The 25,740-nt window shown below is 32.0% G+C and overlaps 2 protein-coding genes and 1 non-coding gene across 4 annotated transcripts; 2 read left to right on the forward strand and 1 right to left on the reverse strand.

Moving 5' to 3' along the window:
• The first annotated feature begins 2,653 nt into the window (after positions 1-2,653).
• Positions 2,654-11,581, forward strand: LOC137833485 (uncharacterized). Its single transcript, XR_016521318.1, has 11 exons — positions 2,654-2,841; positions 4,441-6,945; positions 7,079-7,196; positions 7,311-7,393; positions 7,628-7,869; positions 8,083-8,169; positions 8,286-8,385; positions 10,354-10,561; positions 10,653-10,731; positions 11,038-11,095; positions 11,181-11,581. It is a non-coding gene; the product is annotated as an uncharacterized LOC137833485 (transcript).
• Positions 11,582-15,374: 3,793 nt separating this feature from the next.
• On the forward strand, positions 15,375-20,189 carry LOC137831481 (protein PMR5). Of its 2 annotated transcripts, none has more exons than XM_068639169.1 (5): positions 15,375-15,956; positions 16,425-16,596; positions 17,085-17,263; positions 17,487-17,645; positions 19,684-20,189. In XM_068639169.1, the coding sequence occupies exons 1-5, from the start codon at positions 15,409-15,411 to the stop codon at positions 20,027-20,029; spliced, it is 1,404 nt and encodes a 467-aa protein (XP_068495270.1). In that variant the 5' UTR covers positions 15,375-15,408; the 3' UTR covers positions 20,030-20,189. The 2 variants fall into 2 exon arrangements, with proteins under 2 accessions (XP_068495270.1, XP_090160124.1); XM_090303998.1 differs by having other exon boundaries at positions 15,527-15,956; positions 16,411-16,596.
• An 813-nt stretch (positions 20,190-21,002) lies between these two features.
• On the reverse strand, positions 21,003-25,323 carry LOC137831482 (asparagine synthetase [glutamine-hydrolyzing] 2). Its single transcript, XM_068639170.2, has 13 exons — positions 25,075-25,323; positions 23,968-24,106; positions 23,608-23,703; positions 23,354-23,495; positions 23,060-23,250; positions 22,748-22,909; positions 22,569-22,649; positions 22,249-22,470; positions 22,018-22,152; positions 21,855-21,935; positions 21,687-21,773; positions 21,492-21,599; positions 21,003-21,396 (listed from the first exon to the last, which is right to left on the reverse strand). Exons 1-13 carry the CDS (start codon positions 25,152-25,154, stop codon positions 21,181-21,183), a joined length of 1,740 nt encoding a protein of 579 aa, XP_068495271.1. The 5' UTR covers positions 25,155-25,323; the 3' UTR covers positions 21,003-21,180.
• Positions 25,324-25,740: the final 417 nt, after the last annotated feature.

Below are 25,740 nucleotides of genomic sequence, written 5' to 3' on the forward strand. Positions count from 1 at the left end.
AGGTATATGAAAAACATAGGATAAGGTTATATATATATATATATATATATATATATATATATATATATATATATATATATATAAAATGAGATTCTTCCTGTAATGGTTTTATAACGGTTTTTTTTATATATATTTTTTACTAATTATATTTTATTTTGATATTTCATCGTGTTCTAGTAGTACGGATCAAAATTGATAAAACTATTATATTCTTTTTCGGTTAGTTATTTTTTTTTTCCTTTTTTTATTTCATTAAGCAACTCTTTTCACTTGAATTGTTATCTTTTTTCTTCTTTATATTTTTTCTTCTTTATAGTACTTCTTTGCAAACACTCTATTTTACAAAAGACACTCTGATGTTTGAGTAAGATCTTCGTATTTAATGTTAGGTGTGATTAATGCGTGATGATGTACCTTCTTTTTTGAAACTTGCGACTATTTATATGATTATCATGGGTTCACTATTATTGAATCAGATTGATTCATATTTAAGAATACATTATATAATGTTTAATCACTGTTTTTTCTTTTAACTTGCTAACCTTTTATTTGAGCTTAATGATTTTGACTGTATCGATCGATACAAACGGAATACTAAATCGTCCAAAGTTCTTTTGGTAGATAGTGATTGTTATACTGATTCACTTTGATATTTTAAAGTTTCATTATTATTTGTTTAAAATGTTAAAAAGAAAAACAACAATCACAAGTTTCAGCTAGTATATAATATTTATTTGGAAATTATATAAATATGTTATTAACTAAGTTAAAATTAGGGACAGATTGATTTGTTAAGGATTTCTATCATCTTGACTTTAAATATATCACAGATTTTTTTTAAACGTGTTTATGCAAGTACAAGTTTAAATTACTCCCAAGCTTTATTGTTTTGACTCATAAGTTTAGTTCACTCTTCTTTTGGAGAAATTCTTCATGCACTTCTCTATGTTTTAGAACTCTCATATTTTCATATATTTGGAGTAATATTAATACCATGTTTTCAAAATTATAGATACAGTACAATTAAATATAAAAACTAAATGTTAATAAATATATTTTTTAGCTGTTAACTAACTCTAAATATATAATATTATAGTTTAATTAATAAATAGTTTAATTTTGGTTTTATTAAAAAATTAAAATAAAATTTGAACTAAACTAATTAATTAAGAAACGGAAAAAATATAAAATTCATCAAAAAGTTCAATTTTAATTGATTTATGACTATTTAAAATGGTATTAAAATATTTCCCTTTTGGAATTGATTCAATTTTCAATATTTATTTTACTTTCTTTTATAGTTTTCAATCATAATTAAATATTCGCCTTAAAATCTTATATGCACCCTTAAACCTGATATAGTTTTTAAATGAAAATTTTATTATCAAAATGAAATCTTAATTGAAATATACTATAAATATAAAGTTAAGTATTTGCAGAGAAATTAAATATTTAAGATTTCTTAAAAAAAACACACCGAATTATATCGAACAAATTATCTTATAATTTCAATAGTGTCTAATACTTTTTGAAGGTTCAAATAATATTTCCGATGTTATTATTCTTTCAAAGTCTAATTTTTTTCTTTAGTGCCTATCGGGTATTAATTGCTTTTTAAAGTTACATCCACAGTTTTAAACAACTTTTGAGTGTTAATTTTGTGTTGGATTTAAACTTGAGTGTTAATTTTATGTTATCATTATGTATTTTAAATTGTATTCACAATTAAACCGTAATCACAATTAAGTTGAAAAAAAACTATAATCTTCCAAATAGTATCATTCTTAAAATATATTTTATTTGCGGTCATTTTCCTAATTTTTAGTTTTTTTAACTGTGTTTAGAAATAAAACATTTATGAGTGATTTATAGTGAAAATTCATGTTTTTGATTTTAACATAATTTAAAAAAAATATATATTAATTTTCTAAAACTCAAATTTATTGTATGAATTTTTATTATGATTATAAAAATAAGAAATAAATCATTTTGAACAAGTCATGAAAAATATTTTTTTATTCTAAAAAAATATCTTTATTTTTAATTTATATAATTCATAATTATACAATATATAGATATGTGTCCTCCGTATCCTACATTTTAGAAATTATACGTATTTTTGTCCGTGTATCAATATTCGTGTTAGTGTTTGTAATATTCGTGTTAGTGTTTGTGCTAGATGGCTATTTAACAAATTCAAGATTGTTTAGTGTCTCTCAAAATGTAATGATAATAAAAATAAAAGCCTTATCTAAAAAAACATAATACACGTAAGGACGATTGAAGAATTAGAAAAAAATAAGAAAAAATAAATTTGGAACTGTTTTAAAAACAAAATAATAAAATATGACATATTTATAAAAGAAAATCAGAATAAACTTGTATACAAAAATGGTTACCAGTTTGAGGGAGAATATCTTTATATATTCTCATAGGTTATAAAAAAAATATTTATGTAGCGATTGAAATAACAAAATAGTGAACATTATTAATAGTGTTGTGTTTCATGTGGATTGCTTGGGCCCCAAGTCTGAACGTTGTGGGTTTTCCTCAAAGGTCGCCGATTTTCCTAAAACCTCGTTGGTTTAAATTTTGCAAATTCTGTCTCGCTCACATTTTTTTTTTCAAAACCCTCTTTCATTTTCTTGTTTTAGTTCACTCTTTCTGTAGTGGCGGAATGTGAGAGAGACAAAACTTTTGCACTCTCTCACAAAAAAAAAAATAGAACGTTTTGGTGGCTGAACTCTTGCTCTGATGGTAATGGTGGATCTTGAAAATAATGGGAGCAGAAAACGCAAACGACAGATTCCAAGAAAGCTTGGAGTGGATACAAAAGTGGAGGTAATTTGTTTTCGCTATTGGGATTTCTGAGGAATTGTTGGTTTTATTGGTTTTCTCTATTTGCATTTTTTTCTATTTTTGGTTTTGATCATTCTTGCCTTTGGTTTCTTTTCATGAACGGATACTTAATTGTTTGGACACTTTTGTATACATGGTATATTGTTGTTTTTCTTATTCAATTCCCTTTTTTACACCCTGCATGCGAAGTTTCAATTTGTTTGGACAAAACGTATATACATTATTGTAGGTGCTCTTCTCCAATCAATTTTTGAGTTTTGAATGTTCTAAACCCGCCGCTATTTAGAGTTTTTGGAGAGTGGGTTGAAGGATGAGTGGTTCGTGACTGAAGAAGTGGAACTCAAGCGGCTTCTGGAGGTAGTGCTTTGTGGTGATAATGAGAGAAAGGTGAGGGAAAGGAAGGAGGGTGATAGGATTTATAGATTGTGAGCGAGTGAGGTGGAGTGAGAGTGAGGAAGAAAGGTTTAGAAGAGAGGTGTGATGGAACCATGAATAATGATAATAGGCATTATGGAGTAAATAGGATGATGGTATGTAATAGTTTTTTGGTATGTTTTTTAGTTCAATCTTCTCTAGCTTCCTTCGCAGACACCAACAAACACCACGCTCGTTCATTAATTCTTTCTCGTTTCTCATATACTTGTACCAAAGGTGGATTTATCCAGTGATCAAGAAAGGTGTAAACGAATTTGGTTTTGGAGGTGAGGATGATCAGGCTGTGCCCGAGGCAGATGCTGCGATGGAAGAAGAGAAGAAAACTATAATGATTTGGTTTTCTCTCAACAGTTTGAGAAAATTTCACAGTAGATACTTGGTACATTTAGAATTTTGTCTAAAGAAAGCTCTAGTTTGGCTGCCTACTGGAAACGTGAGATTGATAGAGTTTTTTTTTTTAATTTATAAAACTTTTTAAAAGAATAATTTTAAAGGGATTAATTATGAAAAACTGGAAAATTACGACAATCTATATGAACACTTAACTTTGTGATACTTTGTTAGTATTTATTCTGGTGATTTTACTTAGCTATTTTCAAATGTTTAATTATGAGTTTTTCTCATTTTTTTTCTTTGTAGTGTAGTGATTGACAATTTAGTTCTTAAAGCTGACAATGTTTTTTAGATGATTAACGACAACCAAACATGAAGGCACTTGTGTTCTTTTGACAAATAATTTATTTTCTATTATATCTGTTTGAGATTTGTCTAGTAGGTAACCTTTAGTTTTGCATCCATACTTGTCAGCACATATTCAATTCTAATTATTGTAGTTCAATTCAAAAGCAGGGCACACATAATATGACCTTCTAGACCCCAACCAATGTATAAGGAAGTGACCCCAATTGCACCTCATGCCACTATAAAACTATTGCCATGGATATCCACCAGAACAAATGAAAATATATCCTCAAGAATGAGAATTTTGATCAAGATTTAGAGTAAGAATAATAAATAAATAAAAGTGTGGCATTTTTTCATCAGTGATTTATTTTTTAAAATGTTGAGTTTTGGTGATAATAAACTCCATTTTCATTTGGGATTTTTACTTTCTATTTTTTAAAATTGAGTTTAGGAATTTTGCAGGTGAGGAGCATGGACATTGGGTTTCAAGGATCGTGGCACCCTGGGACAGTTATCCTATGTGAGGATTTGCAACGGCGTGTCAGATATAACAATATTTTGGATGACAAGGAGGCGTATTATCTTGAGGAGGTGGTGACAGTTTCAAAAGCTTTGGATGGTGATATTGAATGTGCAAACTGCTATGCACGCGGGTTCATTAGGCCATTGCCTCCTTTTGTTGAGTTTGATAGGGGGGACCTTGCATTTGGTTTGTGTGTTGATGTGAACTATGAGGAAGCTTGGTGGGAAGGAGTTATATTTGACCACTGTGAAGGAATGGACAAGAGGAGTGTGTTTTTCCCTGATTTGGGTGATGAAATGCAGGTTGAAATTCACCACTTACGGATTACTCAGGACTGGGATGAAATTACCGAGGAGTGGACCCGACGAGAGAACTGGGTGTTTCTTGATTTGGTTGAGGAGCAGAAGAGCAACTTGTTTGTCACAGTTTCGGCCAAGCAGATTTGGTATGATATACGCATAAAAAAGGAATTTGAGGTGATTAGAGAGTGGACATGTAATTTGAAGTACTTGTGGACCGAGTTGATAAAGGAGGTAGTTAATCACTACTTATCTCTAACGGTAAAGGAAATTATCTCTGTCTTAAACCTTCCTAGGAGTTTATTAAATGAAACACCAGAGCAGGAATTTGCTGAAGCTATGCCCAATGTTGACTTGAGCATGATCTGGCATGATAAGGAAATTGTTGTGCAGAAAGAAATTGTCCCGCCCATTATTCAAGAGACCTTACCTGACTTTCAAGATGAAATTAGCCCCTCTGGTGATAGTCCTTTTGAAGAAGAAAGTAGAGAAAATAGATCCACTATTTGGAAACCTGTGAAGTTGTCTGGGGTTGAATTATGCCCTGATGCTGTTAGGGAATATCCGCTTGCTTCCAAACGTAAAGTCAGGGCATTTTGGATGGACAAGTTACAAAAGCATCTTGTATGTCTTGGATGGAAAATTGTGTGGTCAAATAGATTAAATGTTCAACGTTACAAGTATATTGCCCCTTATACGCACGGTCGAAGGTATTACCTTTCACTCATTGAAGTTTGTGAAGCTATGAAACAGGACCCTGACATGAAGTCCTTGCATCTCCAAAATGTTCGGAGTATAATGCATCCTACAGTTAATTGTCATCCTTCAGACGTGCCTTCTAATCTAGCTGAAGATATTCAGAATCTAGATATCTTTCCTCCAGCTGAAAATCTTCAGAATCCAGAAATCTTTCCTCCAGCTGAAAATATTCAGAATCTAGAAATCGTTCCTCCAGCTGAAAATACTCAGAATCTAGAAATCGTTCCTCGAGCTGAAAACATTCAGAGTCTAGAAATTGTTCCTCGAGCTGAAAATATTCAGAGTCTAGAAAACTTTCCTCCAGCTGAAAATGTTCAGAATCTAGAAATCGTTCCTCCAGCTGAAAATATTCAGAGTCCAGAAATCGTTCCTCCAGCTGAAAATATTCAGAGCCTAGAAATCGTTCCTCCAGCTGAAAATGTTCAAAATCTAGAAATCTTTCCTCCAGCTGAAAATATTCAGAATCTAGATATCTTTTCTCCCGTTGTGTCCTCTACTCCAGTTGAAGATGAAGGTGAAGATGTGCCTGAGTATTGTCCCCGGGCTGTTGTGCAGTATTATCGCATGTATATATCCAATAAGAGCCGGGCTGAGAAAAAAAGATGGATACTAAAGGCAAAGAAGCATCTGTTAGCAGAGGGGTGGGTTTTTGACTATCCACCTGTATTTAATAAGAAAAGGGGAATAATATACGTGTCTCCACAAAATCGGAGATTCCCAACACTCCATGGAGCATGCAAATATTGTATTGAAGAAAGTATTCCTAATTGGAACCTTGAATGGCAGGAGACGGATGAAGATGCTTCTAGTAGTAAATCTATTACAAATCAAAAGAAGAAAAACAAGAGGGATTTGAAGGCCAACACACCCAAGTACCAAAGCAATGGATTGCCTCTACAGGTGCTAAGATCAGATAAGAGAGTGCAAAAGGTGTCTGACCCTGCTCATTTACATCATAAGCCTCTAAATATTCCATCTTATTTGATAGACAGCAACATCATCTTACCAAGGTCTAAGGTTTATTATAATACAAAAGGCAGGCACCGTAAAGTCCGAACTTTGGGTGAGGGGAAAATAAACCGTAATGGAATCAAGTGTAACTGTTGTCTTAAAATATACAGCTTTGCTGGATTCGAAAAACATGTTAGTGGCAGTAGTACCTGCAGACCCTCTGCTAGTATCTTTTTGGATGATGGGAAGTCACTCTTGGACTGCCAGATACAAATGATGCAAAGTCAAAAGACAAGGGAAGCTATTGGAAAATCATTAAGTGATTTGTCTCTAGCCGAGAATGATTACATTTGTTCAGTTTGTCACTTTGGTGGTGAACTTATTTTATGTGATAAATGTCCATCCTCATTCCATAAGACGTGTCTTGGTTTGGAGGTACATCAACCATTTTCCTTTTCAATCATGCTATATTTAGTGCTATCTTGTTTTAACTTATTACAGGACATCAATTTGGTGCTTCGATATTATATCTAGTTTTTTACTCCGGCTTGTATTTTTTTTTGTATAGGATATCCCTGAAGGTGACTGGTTTTGTCCATCATGTTGTTGCGGGATTTGTTGCCAAAGGAAAATTGATGGAGATGAGGTTGAACACTTCCTTTCTTGCATACAGTGTGAACATAAATGTATGTCAGCTACACCCTTTTTTTACTTTCATTTTATATCCATGCCTGAATATCTTTGGAGTGTATTTGTCTGCATATGTAAATGTGGTCTTAGCTTTTGTTAAACTTGTGTAGATCATGTTAGGTGCCTTAAAAAGGGAGCTGCAGATACATCAAGATATAATGGAAACTGGTTCTGTGGAAAAGACTGTGAAAAGGTAGATTAAATCCACTCCAACTGGTTTATTATTTCTCCCCCATTTTCGAAAAAATTAGCTATAATGCATGAAAAATTGCTTCTTATTTGTGGTTTACCTTCAAACTTTTTGTTTGTTGTGATTTGATGAAAAATGGGAGCCTCCATGACCATTAATTTATGTGTCTTCATTGAGAGTCTCTTTAGGGCACTGGTTTTGACTCTACCTGAACAATAGGGTGTCTATTTTTCGCAGATATATGAGGGTCTTCATAAATTATTAGGAGAGCCAGTTCCAGTGGCTAACAATCTAACATGGACATTGGTGAAGTTTATCAACCCTAACAGTTGTGATTTTGGTAATATTGCAAGTGACTTATTGGCAGAAAGTTACTGCAAACTCAATGTTGCTCTTTCGTTGATGCATGAATGTTTTGAGCCCCTAAAGGAATCCTTGACTTGCAGAGATCTCGTGGAAGATGTTATATTCAGCAGAAGGTCAGAAATTGTTATCCTTCAAGACATGGTCATTATGTTCTATATTGCTTGTTGCATTTGTGTTATATACATCGATGATATTTACTAATGGATGTGTTTACATCTACTCTATTTACTCTGTCCATGATAATGCTATCTTCCTCTAAAAAATGTGCTACATTATTGTTACATCTCTTTGTCGATACCTGACATCTATGATTTGGAACTTGGCAGGTCAGAGCTTAATCGAATAAATTTCCAGGGTTTCTACACTGTGCTACTTGACAAAAATGAAGAACTGGTTAGTGTGGCAACTGTTAGGTAAGTATAGGTCTTTCACTAGTTTTTTTTATTGCATAAGTGCATGTTCTATTTGAGTTGTTTTTTATGCCTTGTCTTGTTATGGTCATATTTCATTTGTTATGTCAACTTTTTAGGGTCCATGGGAAGAAGGTAGCTGAAATACCTCTTGTTGGTACCAGATTACAGTATCGTCGACATGGAATGTGTCGCATTTTAGTAAATGAGCTTGAAAAGGTAATCCATAAAACACACATACCCTTTTTTTTATTGTCTTTTACCTTAGTTATAGAAGCTCTTTTTTCCGGAATAACTGTTATAGTATACCTATGCATTTGTTGGACACTCCTTCCGTAAGTGTGAAACACGAACACCTCTTTAGTTTGTCCCAATTAAAAGGTAACTCGAACTCTTCATTGACCCTAATGCGACAAGGGCCAAGAGATTTAGCCAATCCTTTTGGCTAAACATTTTCCGTACACCTAAACTAGTGGAATTTATTTTTTCTCATAATGATTAGTATAGTCATTCACTTGAAACCAATCCATGTATGGGTTAGTTTTTATAACTTTTCAATTAAGTATATTTCATATCAGAGCAGCCATTAGCAATCATTCGCTTTTTTTATTAAGTAAATCATCCCTTTAAGTTTAGGTGTATGTTTGAAAACCATTAAAAGTATACTATAATTTGGTGATTAATTACTGTTTATGCCTGATATGGAATTGGATTAATAAATTTGTTTCATATGATCCCTTTTAAAATATGGAAAAAATTAAGTATCATTTTTCATTTATATTCTCCCCTTTAATAATATGCAATACATTTAAGCTATGTTTCACAACGCTATCTACAAACATAATTGTAATATGAAAATTAGCTAGGGGCTGAAAAACTAAGTATTAATATAAATATATACTAACAAAATATACATACATATGTAAGTCGTTTTAATTATAATATTAGATTATTATATTTTTATATTATATATTCTAATATTCATATTAGACTATATTTTAAAATATAATTTCATTCTAATTCTAATTTAAATTAAAGTAAAATATGATAATATTAAGTAGATACCTACCTTCAGTATGTTAATAAAACTGTAATATAAAAGAACTATCATATATTAATATCTACAAATTTAATGTCAAAATAAAAAAAAGATATTGCAAATAGTATAATGAATAAAATAAATAATGTATTGATATCGTAGTAGCTTATGAAAAGTTATAAGTAATTATTGTAATTTTTTATACAGTGGTAGAGTTCCCATATATACCCTCTTGGTGGTGTTTGCACATAAGTGGTGCAATTTTGCTGGTTTATTGTGCATTGTTGGCACGAATTTATTTGAAAGAAGTTGTACGATTGTAAGACGACTTCAGATTGTGTCATGGTAGAATGACTTTGGTTAACAAATTGCAAAATTAAAGTCATGTATGAGTGATACATGACTTCAGTATTAAATACGAAAAACTAAATTCGTGCATAACTCTATTTTGCTATATGGGTAGAGATTCCTTCAATTCAAATTTGTTTTAGTGAATTGAAGTAGGCTTTAGTGTGAACTGTTGTAAGTCTTGACCTCAATAATTGAGGTCATCTCACGCATATAGAAAATTGTAAAAACTTAGTGTAACATCTTTGGAATGGTGCAATTAGACACTTATACTTTTCTTTGATTTCAAATTAGAGCAACCTGTGTTTCCTAGTCTCTGCATATCTACGCATAATATAACAGTTTTTAGCAGAAAAAATAGTAAGAAACAGTGTCAGATTAGGAATCATTGAGACTTGCGTTTAAAAGAGTCTTCGCCATTGAAGAGTGAAGAAAAAGAATTAGGGAGAACGATATTGTGTTGTTCTGTATAGGGAAAAAAAGCTTAGATTATAAGAGAATACCAAACCTATTTTATAAAAAAAACTGTTCGGTCGAATTAGACTGTCTAGTTAATTTTTTTTTTACATTCTGTTTGGTTCAATTAAAATCGGTTCAGTTGAAACAGGTTAGTTTGCACACCCCTAGATACAATGCTTATGATCTGTTTATAGTGATTGATTATGGTTTTTGAAATGGTGTTTATTCAGTTCTAAACTAGAGTTTGTAAGTGGTGAGACTAGATAAGATCATGATTTTTTTTATCCTTTAAGATATAGTTCTACTTACAGTTTCTTTAACTTGTACTTTACTTTCTTCAGAAGCTCATGAAATTAGATGTTGAGAGGCTGGTTTTGCCGGCTGTACCTAGTGTGCTAGAAACATGGACCAACTCTTTTGGCTTCGCAAAGATGACTATTCATGAGAGATCTCAGTTTCTGGGCTATACTTTCCTAGATTTTGAGGGTACCGTTATGTGCCAAAAGTTGTTGATGAATATTGCATCTTCAGATTCAGTTCCGTTAATAGGTATGTAATATTTCATGTTTTTATAAAGTAGAGAAGTAAACCAATTTGAATCACACTGAAAGGACTACAACATTGATGTTTCCTTTTGCAGAGTATGAACGTTGCTGTGTTAACCACAGTAAGTCTAGTCCAGTATGTGAAGTACACCAAGGAGAAGATATTGACAAAGAGTGAGTCATACTTCTCTTGAGCAGAGAATCCAAATTCAATCATTAGAGAACAAAATTATAGCGACATGTATGTGTGTATGGTATATATGGGTATGAGACAAGATTAATTGACACCAAGTGTCTAACCTTTATACTTTCGCCCATTAGTATTTTTTAATAATATTATTGACATTAGGAACTTAAGATGCTCTCAAAGTTGTTTCTTTATAAGATTTGCTTTGTCTGTTTTATAATTTATCCTGTATTAATTGTGTGATCTATTTGGGGTATAATCTGTTATACTAACATATATGATATTTTTTCTAGTACTTGTGCAAGCAATAATGATCACCATGTTATAGGAGCTATTGACCCATTTAGAATGGTATTTTTCTTCTCCTTTGTTATCTCATTGTTTTTTAAGATCGTTTTCTGTTTCTTTTAGGACTGTTAATGTCATTGGTTCATAGGTGGAGGAACCGGATCATCAAAATCACAATGGAACAACCAGTACTGTGTGCTCTTTTGATAAACAAGTTGACAGGAATGATGTCCTGTATAAGTTTGTCTACACACGAAGGAAAAACAGAGAATCATAGAAAAGGGATTTAGCAAGCCATCATGGCTGCTGCATGATAAATTCTCCATGTGTGTCACAAGTAGTAGATTTTTGTACATAGCATAAGTAGCCTTGTACAAAACTCTACTTCTGATACAAGCGCTTGTAGAACTGTAGTTTTGTTTGTACAACTGCACTTTTACTCAGCATGCATGGTGTTACAACCATGCATCACTGTATTTTTGCCGTCATCTGAGTTTGTAAACTAGAGGGAGATAAACAAAAAACTGTGGTATGGATATCGATGTTAATAACTAGTCGTTTTGAAGGATAAACAATACACATTATTTTAGTAATCATTTAAAATATATTAATTTGTTTTTGTTATTAACATATTATTTATATTTATATTTCTCATTGTAACCACTTTTTTGATATATACATATAATAAGAGGTTTTTTTGTTATTTTATTGTTATCTTTAGACATTCTTGACATTTCTTTTGTCATTTCATTTTTTTTATATTTATTTTTATTTTTGAATTTTATTCTATAAAAATCAAACGTAACTTTCTTATCAACTTCACACTTTTCTTACTATAAAAAACTTTTCACTTATTAAACTTATCACTTACAATATTAGTGTATCTCAAGCAAGTCCCTCACTCCTTTCTCTCAAATCCTTCTCTCTTGGAGATACGCTTTCATTCTCAATTTTCCTCTTTTATGTTTTCTATAAATATGTACTCTCATTTTTTTTCTATTTTTTCTGGTTTTGTTCTAATTATTCCATCTTCTTTATGTGCATTGCGTTTTTGTATATAGGGTTTGAAATCGACTCACGACTATGACAATAATAGGAGAACTCAAAACTCACTGCATTGCAACACCGTAAGTGTGTATTTGGAAACATAAAATTCTAAAGCAAAAGGTGAAACCTCAAATTCCAGAATACACAAAAGGTGTTCGGAATGATGGAAAATCATTTATTTCTTTTCCTTTTTTTTACTAATCTTCAACTAATTTGTTTTTTTATTATTAATAGTTTGACATAAAATGCATATGTTGGATTAATCCAGAGGAAAATAGTTGTCGTCATCAAATGCATGAAGTTTGATCCCTTGGTTAAATTGAAACGAGTGACTCTTTGTCCAATGTGCTCTCTTCTCCAATTTCCCTCACTCTGTTTTCTCTACTCTCAAACGAGAAAGTTTCTCAATTTCTTTATCATAAGACACTACACAATAAATCTAGCCACGTTTTTTTGTGTGTTTCAAATTCGTAACGATTTACATGTTTTTGTTTTGTTCTCGGGTTTTTTGAATGCAAAGTTATAGAAGTCATTAATCCATAGGGTAAAGAAGACAGACGAAGCACAAAGAGAAAGATGGAAACAAGATGTGCTTAATTATTATTTTTACTTATATGGCTATTTTATGTAAAGAAAATAAGTGGTTATTGGAAGATGATGCAATGATATATTGGCTTGGATGTATCATTAATAGTGACATTAATATTTATTAAAATAAATAAAAATATTAAGTTAGTGTTTAAACAACATTTTTAACCTAATTTTTATCACTAGAAACTAATTTATCAGTTTTGAAAGCTTTTATAATTATGGAAAATGTTTATTTTGAAACAATATTATATTTTTTTTTACTTAGTATTGCTCACTTGTTTATTTGATTTTGTTAAAAAAATTAACTATATTAAATGTTGATTTTAAAAAGTTAAAAAAAAATAGTTACTTATTTATTTCTATCTGATCTCTAATTCAAATTATTTTCTTACTATAAATAACAACAATAATAATAACAATTTATGTTTTTAAAATTTCACTTCAATTATGGTTGAAAGAGTGTTGTTAAAATTATTAGAGTAACTAAATAACACATAAAAAAATATTATAAAAATAATATCACAATTCTATAATATTGAAAATTAAGATAAAACATAAATTTTAGAGGTTCTTAACATTTTAAATACATATAAACGTTTAAATAAAAATTTTGTGGAAATATAATGTTCTAACGAAAAGCAAGGAACATATGCTTCTAACAAAAGTTGGGTTTTGTTTTGAGGGAAGGGCTAAAAGGTTCTTTCCTACAAAGGGGTATACCAATCCTTTAGGACACATCCTATACTAACCCACCAACACAATGCTACCAAGTTCTACCTGGGAAGGGAAGCATCCACCTACAATTTTAAACATGTTTTTGCAATTTTTTATTTTAAAAAAATTATATCAACATTTTTTTATTGTTTCTAATTTTACTTTTACTATAATGGATAAACTTTTCAAATTAGAAAATGAAATGAAATTTCGTATTTAGTCTTTTTCAAGTACATTTTTTTGCACTTCAAACATGCTTCTAGAATATTTTAGAATATTTAAGAGTGAGTTTAAACTCAATGAGAAAAATAACGAGAGCAATTTCAATGATTTTTTCTAATTAAAAATATTACTTTAACATAGGACTCGGTTTTTTTAAAATAAAAAAATATTTTTGTTGAAATAAATTTTAAGTCATATTTGTTTTAGGGCAAATTCTTCCTGCACCATATCAATTTTAACCTCCACCATATCAATTTTTTAAATTTCCAAAACTACACTTATTCCAAATTAAAAAATTCAAAATAATAATTATAATTGAGAAATAAAAAAATATATTCTGAAAAAAAAATTCTAAACACAAAACAAAAACACATTCTGGATAAAAAATTTGAGAATTCAAAAATATGTTCCGAAAATTGAAATCCAAAATATTTCAGATAAAAATTTCAAAAATAATTTTTTCCATTTTTATGTAAGGTTATTTTCGTCATTTAAGAGGGATATTTTTGTCATTTTCTAAAACTGATTGGGTGCATGCTTAAATTGATATGATGGAAGGAGAAATTGCCTTATTTTAGTAAAAGATATTAACATACTCAAGTGAGAAGTATTTTTTTCTCCAAGCCCAATAAGGACAACACAATATTTATATTAAAATAATAATTTTATTGACGAAAATTTTTTGTAAAAATTTGTAATTATTAAATTTTAAAAATATTTATGAATACAAAATCCAATTTCTTCCTTATTTATGTATCTTCTCTCCTTTTCTATCTCTCATAGTCTTAAAAAAAACTCTCACAAGAATTTGCTTTGGAATATTTTGGGTAATTTGAAATAACTTTTTCATTAAAGAGGTCACTCCAAAGTTATTCAAAAAATACTTCTACTATCCTTCAAACAATTAAACTTTTAAATAAAATATATATTATTTTAATAATTAAAACAATAAATATTATTAAACTAAAAATGTAGAAACTTGTTATTAAAATTTATTTCCTTACAACAAAATTGATAGTAGAACCACAAATTTTATTCTCCTCGTTCAACATCTTACGTAACAAGTTAGTGCTTTAGTTGAAAAAATAAAAGTAAAAACAGGAAGTAAAGTGTTTTTGGTCGCAAATGATTATTAAAATGTGAATATTTTTTTTAAAATTTACCTATATGATTAAGTTTTTACATTCATGACATATTATGGGTTTATAAAACTAAAATCCTCTCACCTTCACAACTTCACATTTCCCCATAAAATGACTCAAAGTTTATTTTATTTTTTTAATTAAATTAAAATAATGTTATACTAAACCACTTCAATTATTTTAATTTAAAATTAAATTATACTAAATTCGTATCAAAATATCATGAATTTAGTTCAAATTTAATTTAAATTAAAACTATATTATGTTTTAATTCAAATTAGATTATAATAAAATTGTGTTAAAATAGGACAACCTTAATTTAAAACTAAGTTAAATTACACTTTAACAAATTCAAAGTCCTGTTATGCATTTAAAATTTCAATAAAAGTCTCTCTAACTTCTTATGTTATTAAATTTTCAAAATCTCTCTACTTTCATAATTTTTTTGTTGCACCATTTTAAAAAAACATTGTGGTGTTTAAAAACACACAAACACAACCCCTCTCTCACATTCTCCCATGTTGGCCACAATGTTGGTTTCACACTGTTTTAAAATCTCACAATACAGTGTTTTTATTCAATAATTCCGCTTAATTGATTATGTGTATGAGATTTGATGTTAAATGAACTGAATTGTTTTACCTCACTTTGAGGATTTTGATGTACCTTCTTCCCATCTACACAACCAAACAAAACTTGCACCATTGTTTTGTGTCATTTTATTCACAGAAAACCAAAAACCTCAATCCTTTATATATTCACATTTTTTTTTTCAAAAGGGTCCAAACATCCTTCTTCCCTCTCCCCTTTCCCTGTCCTTTTTGTCTTCAACCTTTTTTTTTCTCTCTCTTTCTCTCCACAGATTCTCCAATGGCTCTTCTCCATTTTCAATCTCCCTCTGCTGCCTTACCGCACTTGTTTGCACTTCTTTTCCTTCTTTCCCTTCACCACCACACAGCCTCTTGTGCTCTCCTTCTAAGCTTGAGACACCACCACAACACTCTCCGCCAGCAGAGACCCATGATCCATGCCAACCAAACTAACTGTGCTCTCTTTGCGGGAACCTGGATCCAAGATGACTCATACCCTCTCTACCAATCCTCCAACTGCCCCATAATAGATCCACAGTTCAACTGCAAAATGTTTGGCCGCCCAGATTCTCAATACCTCAAATACAGATGGAGACCCCTCAACTGTGACCTCCCAAGGTACCCCCAAGTTCAAAACAAACACTTGAGCATAAAGCTGACATTTTTTAGTGTTTTTGCAAGTTAACGGTTCTTCAGATAATGGTGTCTTTGGATGTGTTTAATTTCTTGTTTCAGAAAACTGCTTTTAGTTTTTTCAGTGTAAGTAAACAAGATCGTTCACCAACTGGGGTTGAGTTTACTGGAGTGATTTAATATTTAGAATAGGATTTTCTTCCAAGGAACATACCTGTGAAAAAAAAAGACAAGATTGTTCAAATAGCTGATTAAGGGTGATGTCAGAAATGAGAAAATGATTCCTAGTTTTTTTTTTTTTTGAAATATTTGTTTCGGATTTATTTTACACTTGATAAAATTTGAATTGTGAGTAGTGTGGAATTGATTTAGAACAAAAATTTGAAGCGAATAAAAAATGACCCCAGTATCCTATGTATGCCTCTAAATGGTTTTGTAGCATGTTCTTGGTAGGTTCAATGGGGAGGAGTTTCTGCTGCAGATGAGAGGCAAAACTGTGATGTTTGTGGGTGACTCGCTGGGACGCAATCAATGGCAGTCATTGATTTGCCTGATATACACTGCAGTTCCCCAGACACAAACACAATTGGTCAGAGGGGAACCACTCTCAACCTTCAGATTCTTGGTGAGTGCGAACGCTTTAATTTCTTCCCAGCAATCATAATGTTTGTTTACCCACTGGACATTTTCTCACTATTTTTATGTCCCATTAATTGAGATTTTAGCTTTAGGCCATGATGTTGTCAGTTAATTACCCCTATTATTTCCGGGGCAAAGTTTTCCAGTTTTTGGTTTAAGGAAAAGGAAAGTAAGCACAGTGGTTTTCCTGCATCAGAACAGTTTGTGCAGTGTCCCTCTTTGTTAGGCTTCATTCAAAATCAAAGGGAGTTGGTTCTGGATATTTTCAACAGGACAAAGTATCTGTTGTAAAAGGTGCTGTGAGGGGGGCCCAGATGTACTATTAAGCCATTATATTTGGACTAGTTGATGCAAACTGGAACACTAAATTATGTTCATGTTTTTGTGTTTGTATAAAGTAGACTTCTATAAAAGCAGCGTGTTACAGCTGCAAAAGATGGTCCCCCTGACTGGGTTTTGATATGGTATGTGCAGGACTACGGTGTTACCATTTCATTTTACAGAGCTCCTTATTTGGTAGAGATTGATGTGGTCCAAGGGAAGAGAATTTTGAGGCTAGAGGAGGTTGATGGGAATGGTGACATATGGAAAAATGCTGATGTGCTTTCTTTCAACACTGGACATTGGTGGGAGCATCAAGGATCTCTTCAAGGGTAGGCAAATATCTCTTCTCTTTTACAAGTAAATAATGTATATACTAGTCATCTAATCATAAATTTATATGCATAGTAATTTTGTTAACTTTTACTGTCATCATCACCTTAAGTATATGCTATGCTGAGTATGATTTCTGATTGATTGACTGTACACTTTTTTCTTCTTTTAAATTATGTAATGAACTCTGAAGTAGTTTGGTGTTTTGGATACTAAGTGCAGGTGGGATTATATTGAATTAGGAAGCAAATACTACCCAGACATGGATCGTTTAGCAGCTTTGGAAAGGGGTATGAGAACATGGGCTAATTGGGTGGACAGCAATATTGATAGAACCAGAACCAAGGTGTTCTTCCTGGGAATTTCTCCTACACACACAAAGTATGGACTCTGACCCTGCCTTTCTCTCTCTTACATTATTGTACTATAGCATAGTGTGGTATGCCTATACTTCATGATTGTGTTTGTTCAATTGGAATAGCATATCCAACGCGTATAAATCTGCATCTGATGAGTTAAGGGCAGAAACTAAGAGCCCCCTCTTTTGACCCATTAGAGTTACCTATCTTAGACCTGAAATTCACGTGCTTCTGTTAGCTCTTTGTCCTATCTCTATCAGTTTGGCAGACACTTTTTCCTTTGGGTGGTGGTGCCCCTTATTTTGTGACTAGCCAATAATTTCCCCAATGTTTTGAATAATGCATTTAGTACTGTTGATTATGGATTTCTAACTCTCTAAACGGGTGAAAGATAAATGAGTAGTCTTAGTTGGGGATGAGAAAATCAACTATTAGTTGTTATACTTGTACATGAAATTTGGACTACTAATTTTTTTCATCATCTGGTATACATGTACCTGAAATTCAGACCACTACTTTTTTCCATCAACTCAAATTACTTGTTTTACCCTTTGAATGTGAGTTATTGCCTTTAGAAGAGCAGCATGCATAAAAGAATGTTTTAAGTATACTTAAGAAAGCCTTTTGTTGTTTGATTCTGATAATTGATATTTTGATTAAGATTGTTGAACTTTACTTTAGTTTCTATGTACAAGTATTTTTAAAATTGAAAAATTGGAGCTATACTACTGCAATTTTTGCAAAGTAACCTTTTTGTGGCTTTCCTGGTTACTGATGCTCACATGAAGTGTAGTTGGCACTTTTATTGGCCTTAAACAATCCATCCCCATTCAATTTGAAGAAAAGTTGTTCACCTCCTGCATAATCATGGTGATGCATGTCTGAGAAAATTTCCATTTTCTCTTTTAAAATGTGTCGGTGAAATCATTCATGCATCAACTGTTTTAGTCCCCTACTAAATATGTTTTATAGAAAAAACATAATTACTATTTATGTGTGGGGCCCTTTCATACATTTTCTTTTTTGAGCTTCTCATTCAACACTTGCTTAAATGCCATATGATGATGTGACATGGACCTGTCATTTTTAAAATGTTAATTTCAAATTTAATAATTTTTTATCAAAAGTTTTATTCCAAAAGTTATTTCTAAATTCTCTTTCAAAGATTTTAAAACAATAGTTAAGAAACAAAGGACAGTGACATAGTGCTATTAATAGAAAAAGTGATGTAAAAAGTAAGAATATAGGGAAGGCCAGATTTAGTCCATTGGTCTAGATCTGGAGCCCAATACAGCTTTTTGTGCTTTTGGGGCTTAACAATAACACCACCCAAAAAAATAAAATCACTGTTGACCAATATGGCCATTATTGTCCTTTTTTTCCTATGAAAGGCTTTAGTCAATTTTTAAAGGTTCTAAAAAAAGTCATACTTTTAAGTTTTGATAACTATTTTTAATGTTGATTTAACTTATCAAATACTAATTAAACCTTATAACAAAGATTGTTTTTTCATTTATATTACTTTTGACTTAATTTATAGTCCATATAATAATCGTTTTTAATTCTTAATTTTATATGCAAGTTATTGTTATAATATTTTAATTATTGTATTAGCTACAATGATGAATAGTTATATATGAGATAATAGTATGCTCACCAACATTATAAAGTTTTATTTTACTATGATTTTGTTACATTGAATGAATTGGTCATATTATCTATTAAGAGTTATAACTAGTTAATTATAAAGTTTTGATGAATAATTTTTTAGTAAAAATATTAGAAGAACTGAATGATAATTAATGAATTATACTTAGCCAATCCTTGAACAAAGAGAGTCTCAAAAGTTTCTAAACACAAGCATTACAACATGGATATGCATCCATACAAGTGGCAATAATTTTTGGTACAAAGAAAAAAAAGTGATTTGTGTTTCACAAATAATGTCATATTTAACATATTGTAAAATCTTCATTAGTGATTTAGTTAACCAAGTGTGTGTTTTTTGTACAAATTTGAGTATAAAAGTACTGTGGTGAAACTCTGTGATTGGTATGCAGCCCAAATGAATGGAATTCTGGAGTGACAGCAGGACTAAGTACAAAGAACTGCTATGGTGAAACTACCCCAATTATTAGCAGTGGCACAGCAGCATACCCTGGTGTATACCCTGAACAGATGAGGGTTGTAGACATGGTAATTAGAGAAATGAGGAACCCTGCTTATCTTCTTGACATTACAATGCTATCAGCATTTAGGAAGGATGCACATCCCTCCATTTACAGTGGTGATTTGAACCCTCAGCAGAGAGCCAAACCTGACTATTCAGCTGATTGTAGCCACTGGTGTCTTCCTGGATTGCCAGATACTTGGAATGAACTTTTCTACACTGCTTTGTTCTACTAAGTTTTGTCATCTGCTAACTAATTAACATATTTCTTCCACTTCACTGCTGTTATGAGTATTAGTAGGTGATAATGCATTTATTAAGAGGGTTACTTGCATCATAGCACCAACTCTTTCATGTATAAAGATATGCTAATTAAATGAAACAATTATTTATTTACTTTTAGAATTTAGGAAGAAGAGATCATATGTAGATCAAAGTAAGAAAAGTTTAGTGTATCATTTCTGCATTTGTTTTGGAAATTGATTTCATGGATTCTATTCAACTATTAGGTGTCTGTTTGAATTAAGGTTTACAAGCTTAAATCGAGTTAAAATTAAGGTTGCAAATGAGTTTGTAAAAGCAACTTGAGATATTTTTTTAATCAGCTCAAGCCAAACATCTTGATCCAAAAATTTAATTGTAAGACCCATTACACAAATTTCTTGTCAGTAATAAAATTTTCTATAAATATTTTTAAAAAATAAGTACATTTTTCTATAAAAAAGTATTAGTTTATACGTAAGTTATAGATATTTTTAGAGAAATTAATATTGAATATCAATTAATCAAGGATGTACTCTTGTTTCGTTTTTGTTTTGTATGTGATATTGTACTCCAAACAAATATTTCTTAAAAAATATTTCTCATTCATGATTTGTGTTAAGCTATTTTTAAGGTCATATAATTTACAATTGATAACGTTTAATCGATTATGTATTTAGGAAAATAAATAAAAAAATGTGTTCTAGGATATATATTCGAGACTTGTTTAATTACGGGGTTAATAAATATTAATATATTATTTATAAACATAAAGATACAATAATTTATGAACCTAGCAGAAGAATATGCATTCATCTATATTGTAAAATTTACGAAATTTCATATTTTTGGATGTAAATTTTGTATGATTAAATTTTGGTGAGTAATGTTGAAATAGAAGGGGTTGCATTAAAATTGAAGTGATAAAAGAGAGGCAGGTAAAGAACATTTTGTTGGAAACCAAGTACATTATGATAGTGTGAGGTGACATTAATTGAAAGTAAAGAGAAGAAGAAGATAACAACACTTAACACATAACATTGCCTGGATAAAATACACAGCAGGCAAAATTTTGATTAATGATAACTAGTTTTCTAATACTCCTTTGCTATGGCTCATGCTTCCTCTAGATGGCAACTCCTAAGGGAGAAACTTCCATCTTGGGTATGATCTTCTCTGGTTCTACAGCTTTGACCTGGTTGCCATAAGCTGATGCATGCACTCCAAGTGCTGCTCTACCAGATGGATCAAGGTTGTTAGACCAGGCAGCATCCCACTCAACAGCTTTTGCTGTGCTACATGCAACACTTGGTCCTCCAGGAACACTGAGTCTAGCTGAGTTCTACAAAATCAAATTAAGGAACACACAGATTTGGTTAAGCCCTTGTTAAATCAACATGAAATTTTCAATATCTAGGTATGGTTGATTAAATTTACCTGAGGGAAGAACCTCTCAAATATCATTCTATAGTAGTATGCTTCTTTGGTGGTTGGAGTGTTGAAGGGGAAAATGTTAGCAGCATTGAGCATCATTCTATCAGTCACCTATTGGAAATTTTGAAGAACCAAGAATAAATTAGCGGTATGAAATGTTATGACAATAAGAGGGATAGGGTTTCATTCAAGATTTACATGTTTCTCAGCATGTCCTTTAAGGCCATCAATCCAACCATAGCCAACTCCATCACTGAATTGTTCTTTCTGCCTATATAAAATATGCTGCATAAGATGAAACTCTAACATGTTAGTTTAAGAAATTAATTTAGCAAAGTTGTAAAGCATTGCTGCAAATCAGAGTACCTTTGGCAGATAAGGATGCTCTTCATCATCAAATGCCCTCCTCAGTACCCATTTCTCAATTCTCCCTTCTTCTTTTTTTATCTGAACAGATTAAGTAGTAAACCACTTAATAAAATGTAACATTTTTTAAGTGGTGTTGCATTGCAACTTTTTGTACACTCACCATTTTGTACTCAGGATCAATGTTCATTGCAACTTCGATAAACTCTTTGTCCAAAAATGGTACTCTGGCTTCTAGACCCCAGGCAAAGGTCGATTTATTGGCTCGCAAGCAATCATATTTGTGGAGTGCTTTAATCTGCATAAATGAGAAAAAATATCATCCATTAACCCTTTTACTTCAACAGTCCAGCCACTTAAATTGATCTGGCAATAAGTATGATAACTCTGTGACCTTGCGGCATGTTTCTTGGTGAAACTCTTCTTTGTTGGGTGCCTTGTGGAAATATAGATACCCTCCAAAGATCTCATCAGATCCTTCTCCAGAGATAACCCACTTGACTCCTAGTGACTTAATCTTACGCGACATAAGAAACATGGGAATGCTTGCTCTAATTGTAGTCACATCATATGTTTCAATATGGTAGATCACATCTTCAATGGCATCTATGCCATCCTGCATATACCATATATAAAACATTTACTAATTATGATTTTGCACCTCAAAATAACCCCAAATTTTGAGTTGTAAGCTACTATCTCGTGTAGATATACCTGAACAGAATAGTGAAATTCATGATGTACAGTTCCTATGTAATCTGCTACTTCTCTTGCAGCCTTTAGGTCTGGTGCACCCTACTCAGTATAATATAATCAAAGATCAAGACAAACTTCATGGTTTCCTTCTTTTATTGACAGATCTACTACACTTGCAAGAAAAGGTACACACGCACCTCAAGTCCTACACAGAAAGAGTGTAGTTTTGTTCCCCAATGCTTGGCAGCATTTGTGCCTTCCAGGTAGCGAGCCGTGACAGCTGCAACCAGTGAAGAGTCCAAACCTCCAGAGAGTAAAACACCAAAAGGCACATCGGTCATTAACCTTTTGATCACAGCCTGCAAATAACATTCAAAAGAGTTTATACGAAGGTTACAAGCTACTTTGATAACTTCTACAAAAGCTTTTCCAAAAGCTAACCAAGTAGGTGGTTTTTGGATAAACTTTCAATTACAATCATGTGTTGAGTCTTCTTCTGTGTATCTTACCTTCTCAAAGGCATGCCTCAAAGCTAGAGGGTCATAAGGAGCTGAAGGAATAGCCTCAGAGAACCATGGAGGATTGTACCATCTACGAAACTCCCTCTCTTTGCTAGAGTACAAGTGACCAGGTGGAAAAGACTCGAAATGTTCACAATCATCATTTAGCCCCTTCAATTCTGATGAAATCCAGACAGAGCCTGAACAGAGTATGCAAACTAATCATTATTTATTCAATTCAAATCTCTTGTTACAGATACACATAAATTCAATTCAAAAGCAGGGCACATATTTGAAGATTACCATCTAGACCCCAACCAATGTATAAGGAAGTGACTCCAATAGCATCACGTGCCACTATAAAACTGTTGTCACGGGTATCCAACAGAACAAATGAAAATATACCATCAAGCATGTCCACAAAGTTTTCTCCGTGCTCCTCGTACTAAAACAGCATACAGGTGATAAGAACAAGAAGTACAAAAAATTTCTGTTGGTTTTTATGCATACATGATCAGGTTAGAATTGTTACAAGATTATACATAAAGATGACTAACCAGGTGAGCAATAACATCACAGTCACTTCCTGTACGGAACGTGTGATTAGGCAATTGTTTCCTGAGTTCTTCATGATTGTAGATCTCACCATTCACCTGGTTTTCAGTGGATGATATTTAACGTGAATTAAGAAGTAAATGTAACAAAAGGTATATGTTACTATGGAATACATTCCAGTTTTTTGTAGAACAACTTATGTATTATGAGTTTAATAATCAAAGTGTAAATTAGTGTAAACTAATCAGAAACAACTGTTGATACGATTTTGAAGGTAATTATAGTTAAAGTCTACCATCACTATTATTACCAATTTTCCATGCCATAACAGTGTAAGTTTAAATCATTGAACAAAGGCTTACCGTAACAGCAATAGTTTTGTCTTCATTAAAGAGAGGTTGATCCCCAGAAGCTGGATCAACTATGGCTAAACGTTGATGAGCCAAATAGCAGTCTCCATATTGGTGGAGCCCACTCCAGTCAGGACCACGGTGCTTCAACCTGTGACATCATCAAATTGTAAATTATTAACTCATTCTTCAAACTGTACTTTCTTAACTGAAGGCTTTGAAAATTTCCTTTTCCACTTTCAAACAAATTAACTTCTTCCATTACTTTCCAACTGTTGTACTTTTCCACCACAAAGTTACCAATAATTTCACAGCAAGGTGGACCCCACATGCCACTAGTTTATCTACATAAGTTAGTGATCTAACAAGAATACTTGTTCATTCTAGAATCCACTTAGCTTCTCTCCAAACATGTTTATCCTTAAATACTTGTTCCATCTAAAAGATTGGCATCATACTGCCCCCAATATTAAGCAATAACTATGATTTCAACACTTACATAAGTTTAACTCCTTCCCTTTAAAATATTGAATGAACTTGACAGTAGAAAACCAATATTCATTATTTTTACCACTTATTTACAAACACTTCTCTCTAGGTATTAACAAAAGATTAGTGTCCACCAATTTTTTTCACTAGAAGATACCACCACCAAAGTTGAAACAAAAACAAAATTATAAGCGCCAACTTTTTTATGATTCTTCTGCTCTGCTGCCAGTGTACAAACAAAGTATGATAATAAATTAAACAACTTTTGGACACTTAACTTTTCCAATTCTCTTATACGAAAGAATTATCTATGACAAGTATATTTTGTTCCCCCTTTTATCTCAATTCCTAAGTGTCACAGTCATCTTTACAGCTGGTTTAATTATATTTCAGTGTATTAGTTGCTAAAAATACAGTTACCATCATGCTGAGTTTCCACTTTTCAGTCACAGAAAAGTTCAGTTGGGTAAGAATTATTTTTTTTGGAATGGGAAAAATGCACAAAAGAAGAAACTTTGCCTAGAAAACATCAAAGTTGAGCAAAGGGTATTATTTGAAAAAAAGCAGGTGAAGATTAATTTTGCTTGTTTGATTTTGTGTAAATAAGAAGAAGACAGAGAGAATCATTGCCTGCGAGAAAGCTCAAGGACGCGGACCCTCTTGGCTTGTGATGAATCAGAGCAACCAAGCACAGCAAGTATGCCACACATTGCGTTATGATATGTGAACTACGACGAAGAGAGAAAAAGAAGAACAGAGAGAATGCAAAGAGAAAAAAACAAGACAAAGAGAGAAAGAAGGAAATGATTTAAGAAACGAAGATGAAGGAGTGAGACATGGAACGGACAACACGTAGAATGGTTCCTAGTTGAAAGAGTTAAGTGTTCAACATAACAACGTACTCCTATTTATATGCAAAGGTTGGACCCCAAACGGTGTCGTTTCGTCTGATGTCACTTTCATCGGTGGCGTGGGAAATTTAACCGGCTACCGGGTGTCGCAGTCAATCTCACAGGGACCACCGCCAATTTCCTCTTGCGCATCGCCACGTGGTTTGCTATGGGATATATTTGTCACTTTATTTAATTATTATTACATAACTTTTTATTTTATTATTTGATTCCTTTTCTATTTTGTGATGAGCGATTCGCTGCTTCCCGTTTTGTCTCGTCTGAAATTGAGGAGAGAGATGTTTATCACTTTATCCTTAAATTTTACAATTTTTTCTTTCGTTAAATTCTTCCAGAGTTTATGAGAATCAATTAAGTGTTACGTCACCTTGTGTTCTGTTTTTTA

This window comes from Phaseolus vulgaris, chromosome 6 (genome assembly GCF_051622355.1).
Source record: "Phaseolus vulgaris cultivar YP4 chromosome 6, ASM5162235v1, whole genome shotgun sequence".
NCBI classification, from domain to species: domain Eukaryota; kingdom Viridiplantae; phylum Streptophyta; class Magnoliopsida; order Fabales; family Fabaceae; genus Phaseolus; species Phaseolus vulgaris.

Bases quoted from the DNA above. Each gene is read 5' to 3' on its own strand.
- LOC137831481 (XM_068639169.1), top strand. From the start codon at position 15,409: ATGTACCTTCTTCCCATCTACACAACCAAACAAAACTTGCACCATTGT. The intron at 15,957-16,424 runs GTACCCCCAAGT...TGTTCTTGGTAG, and splicing joins CTCAACTGTGACCTCCCAAG to GTTCAATGGGGAGGAGTTTC. The intron at 17,264-17,486 runs GTAGGCAAATAT...TACTAAGTGCAG, and splicing joins CATCAAGGATCTCTTCAAGG to GTGGGATTATATTGAATTAG.
- LOC137831482 (XM_068639170.2), bottom strand. From the start codon at position 25,154: ATGTGTGGCATACTTGCTGTGCTTGGTTGCTCTGATTCATCACAAGCC. The intron at 23,251-23,353 runs GTAATCTTCAAA...TACTCTGTTCAG, and splicing joins CATTGGTTGGGGTCTAGATG to GCTCTGTCTGGATTTCATCA. The intron at 22,910-23,059 runs GTAAGATACACA...TGTTATTTGCAG, and splicing joins TGAGGCATGCCTTTGAGAAG to GCTGTGATCAAAAGGTTAAT.